At 34.4% G+C, this 20236-nt stretch overlaps 2 protein-coding genes across 7 annotated transcripts; both read left to right on the top strand.

Annotated features, from left to right (window-relative positions):
- The first annotated feature begins 1753 nt into the window (after nt 1-1753).
- On the top strand, nt 1754-6582 carry LOC110929172 (mediator of RNA polymerase II transcription subunit 31). Of its 6 annotated transcripts, XM_022172297.2 has the most exons (8): nt 1760-1882; nt 2658-3033; nt 4657-4715; nt 4807-4904; nt 5038-5134; nt 5260-5338; nt 5638-5909; nt 6292-6582. In XM_022172297.2, the coding sequence occupies exons 3-8, from the start codon at nt 4669-4671 to the stop codon at nt 6302-6304; spliced, it is 606 nt and encodes a 201-aa protein (XP_022027989.1). In that variant the 5' UTR covers nt 1760-1882; nt 2658-3033; nt 4657-4668; the 3' UTR covers nt 6305-6582. The 6 variants fall into 6 exon arrangements, with proteins under 6 accessions (XP_022027990.1, XP_022027989.1, XP_022027987.2 ...); XM_022172298.2 differs by lacking the exon at nt 2658-3033 and having other exon boundaries at nt 1754-1882; XM_022172295.2 differs by lacking the exons at nt 1760-1882; nt 2658-3033 and adding an exon at nt 1898-2089 and having other exon boundaries at nt 5638-5933.
- A 2330-nt stretch (nt 6583-8912) lies between these two features.
- Nucleotides 8913-18447, top strand: LOC110929174 (cadmium/zinc-transporting ATPase HMA2). The gene is made up of 3 exons (XM_022172300.2): nt 8913-9198; nt 11309-11566; nt 18202-18447. Exons 1-3 carry the CDS (start codon nt 9006-9008, stop codon nt 18213-18215), a joined length of 465 nt encoding a protein of 154 aa, XP_022027992.1. The 5' UTR covers nt 8913-9005; the 3' UTR covers nt 18216-18447.
- Nucleotides 18448-20236: the final 1789 nt, after the last annotated feature.

Below are 20236 nucleotides of genomic sequence, written 5' to 3'. Positions count from 1 at the left end.
TCAACAGTGCTTGAAACAAGGCAGTAGATTGAGCAGCAGAGCTTTAGTTCTTCAACAGACTTTGACTTGATCAGCAGTTGTAGGTCAGCATTTTGCATGATCAGCAGATAGGAGGTCAGCAGATGTTGAAACCACTTCCAAGGGGAGAGACTTGCAACCAAACATCTGCTTATTCTGGATCCACTGCTCTGATCCAGTTTTGGCTTTCATTATCTGTTCATTTGGCAGGGTTCAATCCCAACACTAGCGATCTCTACAACATTGGTTTTGGTGTTACATAATTTTAACATTATTGTTTTTTAAATTATTAAAAAAATTAAAGTAAATGCAGTTTTTTAAAAATTCAAAAAAATAAAAGATTTATTGGTATTTATTTGAAACTTCAGGGGGGGGGGGAGTATAACCAGTAAAATTGAAAGAAATGGGGGTGCATTTAGCAACGCCCTTTAACATTGTTATTCTTTTTATTCCTAGGGGTGGTTTTGGAATTTTAGTATGGGCTTAGGCAGGGTTAGTTGACAAGACCTGTTAGGCTTTCCGATGAGCATTCACGCGAACAAGCATGGTCTAACAAGGCTTGATTGCCACGCATGACACCGCGTGGATGGTATGTGGTTCACGCAAGTGAGCAACTATGGTGACTCCACTATGTGTTCTCTCCCCCTCTTTGTATGCAGTGATAAAAAAATAACATTTGTTACAAAATGGTAAAAACTGGTTAAAAAATAATTCTAACCCATTTCTTTGTTCACGTATACGTATGCGATATTAATCTTTCAAAGTTACTAAGGGGCTGTTTGGTAGCCTCTAAATGGTCATTAAGAGGCTACCTTTTAATGGAACCATTAAGAATTTTACTAATGAGAAGGTAGAAGAATGTGACATGTGATGATTTACCATTCAGAGATTACCTCTTAACCATTATTCAGACTTGAGGTTACTTCTTATTCATTCAGAGGTTTTAAACCATTAAGAGGTAGTATCTGAATGGTCATTAAAAGACTATCAAACAACCCCTAAGAGTCTCTACTAGATCTTTATTATCTTCACACTTTTGCAAAAAGATGGATTCGAACAACACAAACAAGCGCAACCAATCTTTTTCGTATTTTTAGCCGTTGTTATACAAACATTAAATATTACTTGTATTTATAAAATACAAAAAAAAGGTTGAGCGAAGAGTGGTGGGAGATGATGATAGTTTCCATGATTAAGTGGTGGTAAATGAAAACTGATGCGACACTAATGTATACCGAGTGCGAAGGGAAGTGTGAAAACCACACTTCGAGTCTATGGTCTTATATATTTGGCTTAAGCCAAATTCTTGGCATCTAGGGGTGTTGATTATTTGATATGAACCAGTTAAGCTAAAACCAAAGCAAACCAAACTGAACTTAGAAAGTTCGAACCGGGTAACAAATTCGGTTTTTCAAAACCGAATTGTTATTGGTACAGGAAAATTTGAAACCGAATTGCCCGTTTAGACTTGGGGGGTGTTTGGGTGACCTTTTCTCCTTCTCCTTCTCAGAAGGACTTTTCAAAATCAAAAAGTCACAAATTATAACTTCTTTTCTCCTTTTTAAGACAAAAAAAGCTTCAAAAAAACTTATTTCCATAGTGTTTGGGATTCCTTTTCTCCTTGACTTTTAGATACTGTTTGGATGGAAAAGTCATTCTCAAAAGTCCTTTTAGATCTAAAAAGACTTTTATAACAAGGAAACCCAAACACCCACTAGGTTGAAGCCCACTTTTATACAATTATGTTAGCCCAACTTAGATGAGCCAGCCCATTGAATCTAGTTGACCAGTCGTCCAATTTTATGTTTTAGATGTCGAATCAACCTATTAACAATCTATTCTACACTTGTTGATCGATTGAAAGGTATGAATTTCACTTTTGGTTGATTTATTTTCTGTATGCATTCTAAACTTCTTCTTAATTGTTCAATTTCAAATACACATCGAAACCCTAGTTAGGAATCCGTGAATATTCATGACGATTTAGATGTCGTTTGAGTTGTATGTTGTCTTGTTTGATGGATTCACATTGCCGAGTTGTTGGAACTTAGATTCTTGTTTTGGGAAACTGGTATGATTGATTGAGGTTAATGTGGTTGTTGCTTTAAGCAAGTTTCTACATGTTCTGGTCTTGTTTTGCCCTCAAATTTGCTTTAAGTTTTGTTGATGGTTGAAAATGGAGTTACTGTTCGAGTGTTGGTTTGACCCTATGTTGCTTAGTATGATGGGATCACATCACATTAGGATCCTAAATTTGGTTTCTTTTTCGCTATGTTGTCGACTGTCGTGTGGATTTGTTAGTTTGTCTTGCTTTGTTTTATTGTGGGGTTTTAGCTTACAGATTGTATTTGGGTTGTGTTGGTTTGAAACTACGAATTAGATGTTGCTTCGTCTGATGGATTCACACTGCTAAACAAACTCTTGAATGAGAAATCATCAATTGTTAGTTGTATAATTATTATCATCTGTTTGCTGGTAACTTCAGAAGAAGCAATAGGAATTACATTTTGTGCATACTGCATACTTATTCCTTTTTATATAAAATTAGACCCCAAAAATGAAAATGACTCTGTGAATGGATCCAGATTATTATTTTGCCACTTTCATCATTTATTTTTGTCTTTTTCCATACGATTTAGGTCGATTATTACGGATGGAAGCATGTCGCATTCGGGTTGAAATAGATACACAGTCTTTTCTTATCTTATAAAACAGATATCCTGGATTGTGTCACACATTGTACAAAAATAGCATAATTAAGTCTTTCTTTAATTCCTATATATGCACTATACACAATTGATCCGAAAATAGTCTACGGGAACAACGAAACACGTCAAACGGGTCAGCGCCCAAACAGACTGAGGAGCATCAAGAAAGTATTCAAGTGTAATAGAAGAGAAAGTTTAGATTGTTGCTGTAGTGATATACCTTTTATAAACTACATAGCACACTGGTTATCAATAAATATAGTAGTAGACTCATCAAACAGAGATCGAAGGTACATCATAACATCAGGTATGTTATGCAGGAAAAGTGCAGATCGTTTTTTTAATTTTTTTCCTTTTTTTTAAATTTTTTCGTTTTTTTAATTTTTTTAATTTTTTATAATTGTTTTCAGTTTTTATTATTATTGATTTATTCTCAACCCATCCTGAGCCGAACTCATCCTGACCCAAACCCATCCTGACCTTCTTCTTTCTTTTACCCATCTTGACCCAAACCCATTCTAACCCAAACCCATCCTGACCCAACAACCAATCCAATCCAACCCATCCATTTTGCCACCTCTACTTATCGTGGTGGGATAATGGTAATTTTAATATCATGCTAAATTTATATATATATAGCAACTTAACACTAACAATTCAGTTTACTCTCCTACCATTAACAAATTAACCTTTTGCAAATTGCAACTTCCAAAACACTAACATTTGTTGTAGCAAGTATGAACTGAATAAGACTTAAAACATTAACATTTAACACTAACAACTAACAATTAAGACTTAAAACACTAATAGCAACAATAAGAAGAAAGATGAATAGTAGAACTAAGAAGAAAGGTATTGATAACGGGAAAATCAGTGATATATCGGTCAACATCGCCGATATTATCGGTACCGACATTCTGACCGATATTTTGCACTGATATCTCGGCAGGGGGCCAATAAATGATATATTACTGATATATCGGCGATATATCGGGATATTAACTACATAGGTTGTATTATGTGTTTTGGGGATGTTAGTTCAGTCACTTAAGACTATGTTTCTGTCGTCTTTAAAGTTGTTGTGGATGTGAAGTTTATTGAGGAAAATTTGCTCTCCACACCATGGTTTTAAAAAACATTGAGGTGTGCACCTCAAGGCGCGCCTCGAGGCGAAACGGCCAAAAAACGAGACTGAGGTGCGCCTCATGGTGTTTTTAATGTATATGCGCCTCAGAGGGGCTGAGGCGCTAAGAAAGCTGCGCCTCAGGGGATTTTGATAGCTGTTTTTGATGTTTTTGACTTTTTGTGTCAATTTCAAGCATTTCATGTCTTTTTTAAGTGTGTTTTTGATGAATCTGATGATGAAATTTGTTAGTATTATTATTTTTATAATATATATAATTTTTATATTTATTTATTAATACCGCCTCGGCCTTACGCCTCGTGAGGCGAAGGGAAAACGCCTCGAAACTCGTTTCCGTTCTTTTAAACCTTGCTCCACACTAGATTTATATGATAAGCTTTGGTTTAATACTTTAATAAGTGCGAGGCATGAGCTGTTTATGTCCAAAAGCGGAGGGCGAGCTTCACGTATTGGAGGTGTTGCTCTATGTACAATTAAAAAAGATTTATATAGAAGTAAAAGTTGCATCTCTCTTAAGTAAAGCATTCATAATCTCTTCATCATTTGTTGTTAGACCCTATTTTTTATTATAAATTTTGACCCACATGTGTAAGAAGTGCCGCCTCCAGACCCTGAGGCGATTTAAAATTAACAAGATAAGTATCTTTGAATATTATCCATCCAAATATTGGAGCAAAGCTCATTGTCTTGATGCAGTTAGCCAGCAATGGTTCTCCTTTTCATTACTGTCAATTACTATTTTTTTACCTTGCTGATGTTCTAAAAGGCACTATATTGAAATCATAGGAACGTGACTGCATGGCCTCAGGTCAAGAAATTGATGATTCTTCAAATAAAAACAGCTCGTAAGCTTCTATTTCTCATGTATATATAATATAATGTGGATATAAATTATCATAAGTTAGTACCATGTGTCTGACCTCAATCATGTTTCAGGCCCAAAAAGGTATACAAGGATCCAGACGATGGGCGGCAAAGATTTTTGCTTGAACTTGAATTTGTCCAGTGCCTTGCCAATCCTACTTATATTCATTGTAAGTTTAAGTTACAATGTAACATCCTTTATTATGAAGAACCGTACTTTAAAATGATGGTAAATATCTGTACCGTTAATGAAGTTTTAAATTTGTTGATGGGCATAGTTAACGCTTAAAAGCTCTGATGTAGACTTAGCTCAGAACCGTTATTTCGAAGATGAAGCTTTCATAGGCTACTTGAAGTACCTTCAGTACTGGCAGCGACCAGAGTACATAAAGTATATTATGTGAGTTGTGCTTTTGCCTTTTAGTCTAACAATCTTATTTTGTTACATTTTTATATTTAGAGTCATTCTGTTCTTCATTTTTTTCTATGGTTTATTAATATCTGCTTATTTTCGGAGGATCACAGGTATCCACATTGTCTCTACTTTCTGGAGCTTCTTCAAAATGCAAGTTTCCGCAATGCTATGGCACATCCTGCTAATAAGGTTGCATCTTTTAGAAATTACATCCCTTTTATCTTCTATTTTTTGTTGTTTATTTGTTCTTATTTCATGAATATTTCTTTAAGCTTCAAGGCACTTTAGTTTCATTGATGGATGTTTTTAAGTTAATTCTTACATTTCGTATAAAAGAAGTTTCAAACTTCCACAAATTCTTAATGAAATGCGGATATCTGAATATATAAGTCTCACTCATTGATCTTGATAACTTTCTGTTGCATGACAATAAGAACTAATTTATTTTGAATAATCATAACACTAAATTTATTTGCTGAATTTTTTAGGAGTTGACACACAGGCAGCAGTTTTATTTCTGGAAGAACTACAGGAATAATCGGCTGAAGCATATATTACCTAGGCCTCTTCCTGAGCCTACAGCGGCACCGCCATCTAACGCTCTTCCACCGCCGCTACCACCTTCCGCTACCACCATGGCCACTTCATCTGCTCCTGTGTCTGCACCGCCAGTACCCTCGCCCATGCAGTATGGTGTACCTTCCGGGCCGCCTCTAGTAAAAAATGATCCAAGAAATGCAATCGACAGAAGAAAGAGAAAGTAAAACTTTTCTCTGTATGTTCGGTCTGTTTGCATAAACAAACTTTAGTAATTATATTTTATTAATGGTTGCAAAATGGACCGGTTGGCTGGGCGTGCAGGGTAACGAGTCATAGTGGGTAGGTTGGGTTGACCTTGAAAAAAATTAGTTCTGAAGATTTAACAATATTTTGTGTCGTATATGATGAAGTTTACATTATTTCAAAAGTTATCTAACTTTTGGACCTATGTTCTTTATTTGTTAATTTTTAAAATTTTAACCTGTTATGGATAAATACATAACCTGTAAATTGGTTGAAGACATACCGCATCTCAACCTTTTTGTTATCCAGCTTTTACATCTTTGAATGTGTTGCATAATCAAACTCTTACCATTTTACAGGAAAGACGGATAACTTCAACGTGAGACTGAACCGGCAATGTATGTTATTTTCTTTTATTTCCATGTTCGATGGTTGTAGAATATTACTATTGTTAAAAGTTGAAGGGCTTGCGTGTCAACAAGAACAATGATAGGTGGTTATTTTGGTAAGGTTGCTGAAATGATGCACTTGTAGCATGATCTTTTTTTAATGGCTAACACACACTCTTAACAGCTTTTTCAAACACTTTGGTACCACTAAGCCAAAGGCCCTTTGGTATGTAGCATGGTTTAATTATAATTGCTTTACAATGGTTCCTGTTTTACCATCACATTTTCTTGATAGATGGATCTGAGATGAGTATGCGACGATTGGGCTGTAAATAGAATCATTTAGTGGTTATTTTTTTTTTGATCCAGTCGATTTTTTTTCATCATGTTTGGTTTGTTCCAGTTTTTTTTTTTTTCTTTCGGCGTCTCTTGACTGATTTCCCAGTAGGTTGATTTTTGGTTTTCTGTGTTTGGCAAATTATTTTTGAAAGGCTAAACTTACACGCCTCATAATGTTTGAAAATCGGACGTCAAAACATGTTTTTTGTTTGTTGACTTCCGACCTATGGTCTTCTAAAATATGTAAAAAGAGTCGTACATAAGTCACCTCCTCATCCTCCATCCAACCTTGACTACCCTTATTCAGGAGTGTTTAGAATTTGATTGCGATTCGGAAAGTTTGAAATTTGACTCAATTCGAATTCGATTATCAAGGTTCGAATTCGAGTTCACTCATAGTTGAGTCTAGTAATTGAATTTGAGTGGAATACGAATTTATGATTTTCAGTTCGATTCAAAATTGGAATTCAATTTATATGTAATTTTTAATATATACTCACATTATTATATATATAAAAACACTTGCTAGGTGCAAAAAAAAAAAAAAAAAAAATTTCTTTTATATTTTGGCCACAATGTTTTTCTTACTTTTTAATTCTGTACTTTGACTTTTATACTTTTGTATATTTCGTAGGAATTATTCCATATATTAATAAGCAACTTATATGTGCTATCATGACTTGTAACTTGTGCTTAGGGAGTGTTTCAAAAAAAAATATTAATTTTTCACTTCTAACCCAAACATTTCATATTTTACATTTTAACCCCTTTACATTTTTTACTTTTAACCCAAAGTTTTTCATCTTTTATAATTTAACACAACACTTTATTATCTATAACTTTCGTACCCCATACTTTTTATCCTTCGCAATTTTTTTTTGTTTTACGTTTCGTTCTAAATTTTGCTAACATGTCGTAGCGTGCATGTGAGATTCAACGTTTTTGCTCTATTTTTTCATATTTGACAGACCCATCGCAACGCGTCCATTTTTCCCCTTTTGAAAAGTTCGCCGCAACGGGCGGGTCATAGATTGACTAAGTTATTATTTTCTACGTTTTAATTTTCTGGTTAATTTCTTCGTATTAAGACACTGTAACGGGTGTGAGTGGTTCAATGATTTTAGTCTGCTTTTCGTTCAGTGTAATTTTTACCATTTTATCTATTTTTTTTACGATGTTGAGAGTCGATGTGGTTGTGGCATTGGTGCTACTTGGCACGGTTTTACGAACGTTTTTAACCTATTAATTTTTTTAATATTTTTTTTTGTTTCGGTTTACCTCTATACTTCCTTTACTTAAAAACTATTTTTACGTGCATATTTTATGTAGGGGTATGCGTAAATATGATTTCTTCTACATTCCGACGTAAACTTTTTTTATAGACGAGTCAGGTCAAATATAATACGTTTTCGTTTAAACAAACCATTTTCACGTGCATATTTCTATGTACGTTTTCGTATAAATTCAGGTTCTATGTTTCGACGTAAACTTTTTTGAGAAATGATTCAGGTCAAATATAATATGTTTTCATGTTTATTTTATCTACGCTTCGTAAAGTTTGTTTCGAACCGAGTGGAGTCAAATTATGGTTTCTTTTTCTCGCCTTTTTTTGAAAGCTCTAATTAATCCCTTTCGATTACATGTGCATACTTTCCTTCATACCCGTTACGTTTTCTTTGTATAAGTTGGGTCACATATAATACGTTATGATTGTTCGATATGAATTACATTTACTTTATGTTTGATCCGATCACAATTCTTATACAGGTTACACTGATTTCAACTGGATACGTCGAAATGTGTCTTTTCATATGGTTTATGCATCATATAACGTTTGGACTAATCCATTCAATGTTTACGATGTACACGCGCCGCAACGCGGACAGGTCTTAACCCTAGTTGTATCTAAAAAGTAAAAACCATAATGTTGTATGAACCATTAACAAAAAGTTTAGCGATTTACGATTCTTCTTCATCTTTTCGTATTAAACCACTTTTCTAAAGTGAAGCTTTCGTTTATATATATTCTCTAAATGAAGCTTTCTTGTATCATATATTCACAAATCACAAGTAACATATAACTAACTACTCACGTAAAATTCAACTGACAAAGCAACCTATAGACAAAACAGTATGTTTCGAAATCTTTTAAGCATTTTTATATTGAAAAAGATTCGACCCCACACATGGAAAATGGGTTTCACACGTAGATTCCATGAACATTATTTTTCGATTCACTTTTCTCCTTCCATCAACACTACAAATACCCTTCCCATTCTTCCTAGCTACCTTGCATAATTAAATCTCTTCTATCTTCATCTTGATAAATAAAAGTTAATAATATCATGAAGGAGAACTCATCCAAGAAATTGGAAAAAACCTACTTTGATGTTTTAGGACTTTGTTGCTCATCCGAGGTGCCGCTGATTGACAAAATCTTACGACCGATTGAAGGTGTTTACGATGTTTCTGTCATCGTTCCATCGCGGACTGTCATCGTCATTCATGATCCGCTCCTGGTTTCTTCTCTTCAAATTGGTAAAGTAACTTTGTTTGTTATCAACCTTTTCACTTTGCTAGTCTTCCATTACTTAACAAGATGAGTGTACTCTTCAAGTCAGGGCGGACCTAGCTAGAAGGTTGGGTAGGTGGACGCACCATTTGAAAAAAAAATGTAGTGTATTTTATAGGGTAAAATCTCAATCGTAATCTTGAAAATTTGGTTAAACCTCTTATTTGCACACATAAAAAATGATTCATGAGTCTACCACTCTGATTTCTCGTATTTTTCTTTGGTTTTGAATCATTTTCATATCCGTACAGTAGGATAATTTAATAGAATAAAGGGTGGTTTATGTTTAGATCAATAGATCTACAGTTATGTAATGATTATGAGACAACTTGCTTTATTATGTAATGATTAATTATTTTTTTTTTTTTTTGTAATAATTAGTTTACATTAACAACAAAAAAAAAACGTGAATATAAAAATCCAGTTATATTGCTTTCCTTTTCTTTATATACATTTATTTAACTCGTAATTACTGTTACAATATATAATAATTCATCATGATTATAGATATCAATAAGTTTCTTATAATCACACAAATTACATTGGTTTTTTTTTTTTTGGTTACAACTTACAAGGAACATTGAAAATACAGTCACCAAGCAATACTTTATTCGAGTATTTAAATATATTTGAGAATATTCCTTTTGAGGTATGTATGTGTTTAATAGTATAAAAATTAAGTGCACCTCACGCCCCATAATACTACAATTTATATTGTTATATTTATGCCTTTTCTATTTTTAAATAAAATACTTAGAATAAATAATGTACCTTTAGTTTTACCGGCAAAGTGTAATAAAGTGGATGGAAGTAACGTAACGCCTATTGATTAATTATAGCAATGTTTTAAAAACCGGTAAATACCGGCCGGTTATACCGGTATTACCGTTTCCAGATGTAAATCCGGTACGAAACACCCCGGTAAATAAGTGAAACGGCATAAGGTTTGTACCGGCGGTAAAATCCGGTATACCGGTTTGAAACGTAATGCCGGTACTGGCACAGGGTTATTTTAGTTTGAGTTGATACTTATTTTCAATATATATGTTACTTATCTAATGTAATTTTTATATATTATGATTATTCATAAGTAAAAGTTCTTATTTAATATTGTATGAAACGAAAATAGTTGATGTATTCAACACTCAAATGGCTTAAACATATTGTACACTTTCATTTAAAAGAGCTTGTTGGAAAATTGAATGATTTTCGATTATCTTTTAGATTATTTTTTATTATGGATTTACTTTTGGATCATCTTTTAATACGTAATCATTCATTTTTGGATTAACTTTTGAGTTGATGTTGTAATTTATGAAATTATAGAGTTAGCTAGTCAACCCGGTTGAACCGCTCGGTACAACCTGGTTCAACCGGTTGAACCATTTTTTAGCCTAATCCGGTTTGATCTAAAAACCGGTTTTTAAAACATTGAATTATAGTGACCTTTGAATGGAAAAAAGTACGACCCTTTATATGTAATAATTATATATTATATATTTTTATGATACACGCAAAACAAAAATAACAAATATAAAGTTAACGTTGTACAATAAAATATAATATCTTTATAAAAAAGTATAACTGCAATAGCATCAAGAAAAGTGCTATATGTTTTAACATATTTTGTATAAAGTTTACACAATAGACAAGCAAACAATGCCTTCGTACAATAAATATTCATGTGATTTTTAAACAGAAAAAGATTTAACCTTTAAACATTTATTTCTTGTAATTATTGTGTATAAGATATATGTCCTAAAAGATTATTTAAAAAAAACCTCCATATCGTATGTCCTAAACATTTATTTATTACAAAGTTTTAATAATGTTTGAAGTATGTTAAATTTGCACTTGCGTGTAAACACATCTATCATGAAGAAGAGGAGTGATTTACTACGATTCTTGCAACAATTTAAACGTGTAAAGAAGGAACACAGGATTATATAAAACTAGAACAATTTGTTATAGATTGCTCTCTTATAAATTTATAAATCAAATAGTATTATGATTTACGTATGACTTGATATTTTATCTGTTTCGTGAAACTAACTATAATTTTTGAGTTTGTTTCAGTTAAGGCGCTAAACCAAGCACGATTAGAAGCAAATGTGAGAGTAAAAGGAGATACAAACTACAGAAACAAATGGCCAAGCCCATTTGCAGTGGCTTGTGGTGCATTGCTTTTGTTATCGTTTTTGAGTTATGTTTTTCCACCTTTCAAATGGTTGGCACTCGGAGCTGTTGCCATTGGCATTGTTCCCATCGTTTTGAAATCTTTTGCGTCATTACGTAATTGTAGGCTCGACGTAAACACCCTCATGCTCATTGCAGGTAAACTTTTATCTGGACTTTTTATTGCTGTCAATCGTATCGGGTTGATGTGTTTAACTAATGCACTTGAACATATATAACCTTTATGTTTATTCATTAAAAACATCAACCCTAGTCCAACGCACTTAGAATTTAATTTATATGCTAGGATAGGATTATGTTGACTGAAAAGATATGATAGATATAAATGGAAATTATTAGACCACGTGTAGTGGGTCGTTTTTTAAAAAAAAAAATTCACAAAAAACGCCCAAAAACGCCCAACACCCATTACATAGGGCGTTTTTTTTTTAATTTCAAAAAAACCCCCCTTGGCGTGGTTTAAAGCACGCCCAACACCCTTCTCCTTGTCCAATCATCTTTCATCTCCCCTTCTCCTTATCCAATAAGATTTTTTCTTTATTTTATTTAATGCCCCAATAATGCTCAATAATGCATCATCCTCAGGGCATGTGTAGTCATAAAGCCCCCAAAGGGGCGTTATGCGCCATGTGGCATGCCACGTCACCCCGGGGCTTTATGGGGCTTGAGGCCGTAGTCATAAAGCCCTACCTCATCATAACCAAAGTGTAAAATGCAGGGACCAAAGTGTAAAATGCAGGGACCAAAGTGTTTTAATGCAGGGACCAAATTGTAAAATGCAGGGACCAAAGTGGAAAATGGAGAACAAATCCCCACCTTCTCGCGCCGCGATTTTTTTCACGCCTTTTCTTTTTTTTTTTGATCATGGCGCTGGGGGGGGGGGGGCGGTGTGGGGGGCTCCATACCGGCGCTATGGCCATGGTCGCGCCCCATTACATACGACCTCACTACACCCATTTTAGAAAACGCCCAATAATGCTCTTTTGCTAATTGGACCGCCACATGGCGTAAAATGCCCTAGGGTGAGGGCATTATCTTCCCCTTCCACTACACATGGTCTTAGGTGAGAATGAGAAGTAATTAACTTGAATTATTTGTTTGTTTAATTTTCCTATAGAATGCAAAAACAGATTTATATGTGATATAGTCAAATATTTTAATAAATTAGTTTGTCATTCGTTTAAATTATTTATAACCAAGGTTAAAAACAAAAGGTAAAAGAAAAGAAGGAAATAGGATTCGTCAAGTCACAAGAAGTTAAAAACTAATTCCAGATTACAAGTTAGAATTCGGGATAATCAAAGAGGACGGCTATAGCAGGCTTGTTACGGTTCTTTTAGACAAGTTTTTACAAAAGTTCTGGATCAAAACACAAACCATGATTTTAGGACATGACAAAACCACTATCATACCTTTGTTACATACATGTTTAACACGCTGTGTACGAAGTCGCCACAATTATGTCCGTTTTGAGCTGGTTTACAGCTTGTCGTATTTTTTTTTTCAAATAAGTCGGGTTTATAATGAATTTTCAGTCAACGGTATGAATTCGAATTACTCTACGTTTCAGCGTAAATTTAGTTTGAAAACGAGTCAGGTTGATTGTAGCCTATAATTTCTCACATCGTGTACAAGGCTTCGCCGCAACGCGCGACGGGTAGAAAACCTAGTTGTTCTTATTTTCTAGATAGATCAATTATTTAATTAAAAAGATGAATATTAAGAACTTTTTAGAGTTAATTACTATTTTCGTCCATGTGGTTTGTTAAAAATTACTATTTCAATCCATTAGTTTAAAAATTGCGATTTCAGTCCCTGTGGTTTCACTTTCGTACCCATTTCAGTCTCTGTGGTTTCACTTTCGTAACCATTTCAATCCATTTATTCTGTTAAGTACAGGGATTGAAATGGTTACGAGGTGGACTGAAATGGTTACGAAAGTGAAATCACAGGGACTGAAATCGCAATTTTTAAACTAATGGACTAAAATAGTGATTTTTGACAAACCACATGGACGAAAACAGTAATTAACTCAACTTTTTAACTATATAACTTATATTTAAAGGTCGGTACGAACTGTAGACAGTTTTTTTTTTCATTTTTATTTTTAGTTTCACTATTTACACTATAAATAATATACATCTTCAACTCATTTTTTATTTAATTTGCTTTTACTCTAACAACTTGCGCCTGTTAACTTTTTAAAGTACACATTTTTTTTAAATTTATTCCCTCGACATTATGGTATACGTTTTATTGAAAACGAAGTTGTATTCAAAATAAAATGTTTCTTGGTATCGTAAATAATATGAGATATTTTAATCTACACATATTATATAAGTTATTTAGATAATAAAGATGAATATCAAGAACTTTTTAACTTGATAAAAAAAGAAAAATGCTCGGATAGTCCGTGTGGTTTGTCCATTTTTCACCTTTAGTCCATAACTTTCTAAAATTACATCTATAGTCCCTAAGTTTTTAAATTTCGTTCCCGGATAGTCACTGGCGTAGATGGGGGTTAGTTTTTGGTGTTAGATGCGTGTGAAATGACAAAAATATCCTTACTGTCAAATTAATAACTAAAAAGTTAAAAGAAATATAATTAATATTTTACAATTTATGTGGGACCTACCACCTACTCTACCCACTTCATCTTTCCCAATCCACACCACCACCACCATCTCCACCTTCAACCACCACCACCATCTACCCCCCCCCCCACTGCCACAACCATCTCCGCAACAACCACCATCGCCACCATCATCACTGCTGAAGATCGTCTGTATGGGCTGGTAGCAAACCATGCCACACCAAGACGCTGAAAGAGTAGTCTCCAATGAGTTAATGGAAGAAAACTTCGACTGTTTCAATGATCTACCCATGTTGGATGAGGTCCTGAACCTGATGCTACTCAACCTAACTGTGAGAACATTTATATGACTTCACATGCTTTTAGTGACATGGCTAACATGGATCTGTCAAGTCCGGTAAATTCCTCGAACAACTTGAGATCGGAACCGATAAGATTCAACCCGCCATGCATCCAGCCTGGACCCCATCCAGGTTTCGGTCCGCCACACTATGCAAATACAATTGACTCATACAGACGATCTTCAGCGGTAATGATGGCGGCGATGGTGGTTGTGGCGGGGATGGTGGTTGTGGCAGTGGTGGGTGGGTGGGGGGAGGGTAGATGGTGGTGGTGGTTGAATGTGGAGATGGTGGAGGTGGTGGTGGTGTGGAGTGGGGAAGATGAAGTGGGTAAGGTTAGTGGTGGGTCCTAAATAAATTGTAAAATATTAATTATATTTCTTTTGATTTTTAGTTATTAATTTGACAGTAAGGGTATTTTTGTCATTTCACACGCACCTAACACCAAAAACTAACTCCCACTCACGCCAGGGACTATTCGGGAATGAAATTCAAAAACTTGGGGACTATAGGTGTAATTTTAGAAAGTTAGGGACTAAAGGTGAAAAATGGGCAAACCACAGGGACTATCTGAGCATTTTTCTAAAAAAAAAAAAAAAAACTCTCTTCGCCTATAATCCTACTAAAGTTACCAGTAATAAAGAAATTGCTACAACAATACATGGACTGAAAGGACTAAAGTGTCCTAACCATTGGTATATACGCCAAGAAGGATGAAGTAATGTATGCTTCAAAAATTAGGCATTAAAATAGTGAGACTCGACCTTCGAAACGCACGATCAAGACCTGTGCCATGAAATGAAAAGAATGAAAAGAACTGACAGAAAGGAAATTATGTCTCCTTCATAAAAAGGAACAAAATACAACAGTGATTTCTGAGGTGATTGCTGAATTAGGTTGAGATTTGCAAGCCAACAAGAGAAGTGATCACAAGGAGACAAGACAAACAAGCCAACGAAGTTCATCTCTTTGACGAAAGCTGCAAGTTATGTACAGAAGTAGGCATAGTGTATATGGTCTCGGTGATCATGAACACTAGAGGCAAGGAACTTAAAAGAAATTTCCGGTAATATCGGAATACTCCGACATTTTTCTCAGAGGATCTACTTGGACTAACACCCGATCGCGAGTAGGAACTCAGAATTCACCTGATACTAAGAACAATACCGATTGTTAAAACACCTGTATCATTTGTTAAGAAAAAGGACGAACAGATACGTATGTGCATCGATTATCGAAAACTGAATAAGGTCACAATTAAGAATTGATACCCATTACCAAGAATTGACGACTTATTCGAGGAGCTCGTTATTTGTCAATCTATGCTCAGGATACTATCAACATTTTAGACTTATCCCGGATAGCCATCCCGTTACCCAAGTCAATAAGTAAATCTGGAGACATTATTTGTATAGTAGTAAGTTCATTATAATTACAGATCATAAGAGCTTAAGATATATTTTGGGCAAAAGGCAAAGACGATGAATGAAAATTTTAAGTGACTACAATTGTGATATATCACGAAGGTAAGACTAATGTAGTATTTGATGCTTTAAGTCGTAAGTTTCATAAGAAGCCGAAAACAAGTACGTGCTCTTAAATTAAATTTGATGGTAGATTTAATGGAACAATTAAAGAGTACCTAAGAAACAACAATCAATGATGATGCTAAAGGATTAAAAAGGAATAATAAAGGAATTAGAAAAAGGAACTGATGGAATTTGGAGATTCCGTAAGAAAAGAATTTGAGTACCTATTCAAGGAAACCTACGAGAAAGGATTCTCGAAGAAGCTCATAAAACTAATTATATGATGCATCGTGGGAGTGATAAGAGGTATCAAGGTTTGAATAAGAATTACTGATAGATAGGAATGAAAAAGGAATAGTCCGATGCGGCAAGAAAGAAAAGTTAAGTCTAAGATTCGTTTAACCAATCGGAATCATTAAATAAATTGGATTAGTAGCTTATCAGCTAAAGTTACTAGAAGAAATGACAGGAATACATGATATATTTCATGTATATAATTTAAGGAAATACCTAGCTGATGAATCTTTAGTTGTACCTCTTCAAGATATAGAGGTAAATGAAGAATTTAAGTCCATTGAAAGACCATACAAGTCAAAGATAAGAATCTCAAAGCATAGAGAATAGTTCTGGTCAAAGTAAAGTGGAATTCAAAGCAAGGACCAGAATATACTTAGAAACTAGGATCAGTGACAAACTAAAAGTATTCCTCCATATTTTAGTGAATCTTGAGGACGAGATTTAAAACAAGGTGGGGAGGATGTAACATTTCCATTTTTTTATATATTAAGATAAAGTATATAAAACTAATATTATTAAACGGGTAGATTACGAGTAACTTGACTGTTAGAAATATGAGATATTTAGATGGACATAGGGACCGTTTAATAATTAAATAATAAAAATACATTATAATTGACCTTACTCCGTTTTAACGAAACTTAGCTCAAAATGTAGATAAAAATATGCTCATTCTAATGACATATTCATCATTTTATAAAACGTCATATTTTAGAATTTATAAGCGATAAATGAGTAAAGCAGCTGAATTAATTATAATAATAAAATAATAATAAAATTTAACTTACAATGTAATAAATGTTAGGTGTACGTGGATGATCAAAACGTGATCTCCAAGTTAAAAAAATTGGTATAAATAGAAGCAAGTTGTGAAAATTCAAAATTGCTCAGATCCTTTTCTTTCTCCCACGCCCTCTCTCTGCTCATATACATATCCATTTTTCTTTAGTATTGTGAGGACCGGTAGTTCGGTTCTAGATTGAACAACTCAGGTCGGATCTGTGATCACTGTAGTAGTGCGGAATCCATATACATTGCAGAATTAGAATCAACAACGAGTTCAACGTTTAAAGCTTCCATTCTCATTAAAGATGTGTAATTGTATAAAGATCCGGTGAGAATTGACAAGAGCTCCGCCTCAGAGACAACCAACAGAACTTCTTACAATTGAGACCCAAGTCTCCTATTTATAGGCGAGCACTGACTGGGAGAAACTATCATCCGATCGGACGGTCATCCGATCGGATGGGCTTTACAAAACACATTAAGTTCCGTTTTCTCCCAGATGTAATATAAAATACAAACAAAACTATACCATGACAACAAGTAGAACAAAATATAGACTCAGTACAGACGGAAGCTACAAACATAGTGCATCTACAAGTATTACACCCATAAATCCTACAAAGCTCTGCCCCGTTATAAGTGTTTTAACCCCTGATCATTGATTCGATACCCTGTCTGATCGATCCTGAACCCAGCAACGGATGTCAAGGTGTTATATAAGGCTACACTTTGGTAACTACGTTAGGGTCTTGATCTCGTGATGTATTGATAAAGTTAAATTGGGTTATTACACTAACACGAGTGCATTGTATATTTTAGTAAGAGCTTAGGAGTTATACTCAAGGTTATACCAGAAGGCTTTTAGTTAAACCCTAAAGTCTACAAAGTGATTCATTCTCTCCTTTTATCAAATTGTTTTACAAAACCTTAAATGTTTTTCAGTTATACTTACAGTGATTGAGTCCTTGTATTCTACAATTACTGCCGGTATGTGGGGTTTTGTATACACTACTATTCAAGCGTTGCTATTGGACGAAAGTTAGCCAATAGTAATATGACCACAGTCATTGTAACCACCAACATGACAAATACTGATTGAGATTTTGGTAGATATAAACATTGTAATCTCCATCTTCATACTGTAAAACATAACAATGTGTCTTTTTATAAAATAGAATGAATTCACCAGTATTTTTCGTTGATAAAATGTTTTCAAACGCGTTTCAGGTAACTTATTGTGAAAGAAATAGAAGCCTGCTATGAAGCACTGAAGGCTTAAATAAAGTGGCTATAAATACTTGAATAAAAGAAGAAATTTATATTTTATTTATTAGGGTTTATCTCTATAAAAACATTTGCATGGAATATGGGTTTTAGCCCATTTGTTTAATATTAAAAATTTGGTGTTTTACAAACTCTGAAATTATTTCCTAACTACGATCCAGATGAAATTTTTTTCCGCTGCATATTTAATAAACATCGATACCACTTGACTGGTTCACGGCTCCCGCTCCCAGGGTGGGGTCGGGGGTTGTGACAGTACTTGTCTTATTGTGTTATGCAAACAAATAGTTCTCGTTATTTAAATCGTGTAATACACGAGACTGTAATCTACTTTATTATAAAAGCTTATTACAGTCATGTTTGATTTATTGGACACCTAATAATTTACTTAGTTAAGGAAAAGGTAAAGAAAATGTATAAATCTTTTTAATACAGGAAATACATTTAATAGTAATAATAATAATGCAAATTCAGTAGCAGTGGTGGTGGTGGTGGTGGTCACCACCACTACCACCATAACAATAACAATAACAATAACAACAACTTTAGCTTTAATAAGAAACAAAATGATTGTCTTGAATGTTCTGGAAGAACCATTCACAAAATAACAACATACAAGAGTATATAATACATATGTGTGTTAACTGTCAAAGTAGTTATAAGATGTTAACTGCCAAAGTAGTTATAAGGGGATTTTGTATATCTGTATTTATAACACTCTCCCTCAGATATACATACTTTTATTATACACTATTAACAACATGCTTCAGGGTGATGTTAAATCGCTACTTCAGGACCTATGAAATAAACAGATACTGCTGGATCAGTTATGCTGCCTCGTTAAAAACCTTACTAAGAAAACCCAATGAGACAAAACTTAGTTAAAGAAAAGAGTACAACGTGTATAATGCTCCTCCTCAATTTAACTAACGTCTTTCAATCTACGGAGCCCGATCTTATGTGATAACTGCTCGAAACTGCTTATGGGTAAATATTTTGTGAAAAGGTCTGCTAAATTTTCACTTGACTTGATCGGACGAACATCGATTTCCCCGTCCTTTTGCAGGTCATACGTTGAGAAAAACATTGGTGAGATATGCTTTGTTCTGTCACCCTTGATGTAGCATTCTCTGATCTGAGCTATGCAAGCAACATTGTCTTCATAAATAATCGTCGGGTCCTTCTTGATTTGTTCTAATCCACTTGCTTCCTGTATATGATTGATCATTGATCTCAACCACACGCATTCTCGACCAGCATCATACAATGCTATCAATTCGGCATGATTTGATGATGTTGCTGTAAGTGTTTACTTAGTCGACTTCCAAAAATTGTTGTGCCACCATATGTGAATACATAACCTGTCTGAGATTTTGCTTTGTGAGGATCAGATAGATATCCAGCTCAGCATACCCAACAAGCTGGGACTTTTGATCCTTCTGATAGAAAAGACCAAAGTCTCGTGTCCCGCAAATATACCGGAATATATGTTTTACACCATTCCAGTGTCTACGAGTTGGATTCAAATGTATCTCGCTATTACATGAACTGCAAATGAAATGTCAGGTCTTGTGTTATTTGCGAGATACATAAGGGCACCGATCGCACTTAAGTACGGTACTTCTGGACCAAGTACTTCTTCGCCTTCTTATTGAGGGCGATAAGGATCCTTGTGTGGATCTAGCGGTCGGACAACCATAGGTACGCTAAACGGATGTGCTTTATCCATGTTGAAACGTACTAACATCTTCTGGATGCAGTTTGATTGATGGACAAATGTGCCATTGCACAGATACTCGAATTGTAGTCCGATGCATAATTTTGTGATACCAAGATCTTTCATTTCAAATTCCTTCTTTAACAACTGAGCAACTTTCTCTGTCTCTTCATGAGATCCGATGATGTTGATATCATCAACATAGGCTGCTATTATAGTGAAATTTTAGAGTGTTCTTTTATAAAGACACATGGACTGATT

The sequence above is a fragment of the Helianthus annuus genome, chromosome 3 (assembly GCF_002127325.2).
Source record: "Helianthus annuus cultivar XRQ/B chromosome 3, HanXRQr2.0-SUNRISE, whole genome shotgun sequence".
Lineage (NCBI taxonomy): Eukaryota > Viridiplantae > Streptophyta > Magnoliopsida > Asterales > Asteraceae > Helianthus > Helianthus annuus.
Note: the sequence above shows the minus strand (reverse complement) of the source record. Positions and strands in the feature narration are given on the sequence as shown.

Coding starts and splice junctions, on each gene's coding strand:
- LOC110929172 (XM_035987920.1), top strand. CDS start 2,006: ATGTCGTTTGAGTTGTATGTTGTCTTGTTTGATGGATTCACATTGCCG. Junction 4,905..5,037: donor CAATCCTACTTATATTCATT/GTAAGTTTAAGT, acceptor GCTCTGATGTAG/ACTTAGCTCAGAACCGTTAT. Junction 5,135..5,259: donor GAGTACATAAAGTATATTAT/GTGAGTTGTGCT, acceptor GGAGGATCACAG/GTATCCACATTGTCTCTACT.
- LOC110929174 (XM_022172300.2), top strand. CDS start 9,006: ATGAAGGAGAACTCATCCAAGAAATTGGAAAAAACCTACTTTGATGTT. Junction 9,199..11,308: donor GGTTTCTTCTCTTCAAATTG/GTAAAGTAACTT, acceptor AGTTTGTTTCAG/TTAAGGCGCTAAACCAAGCA.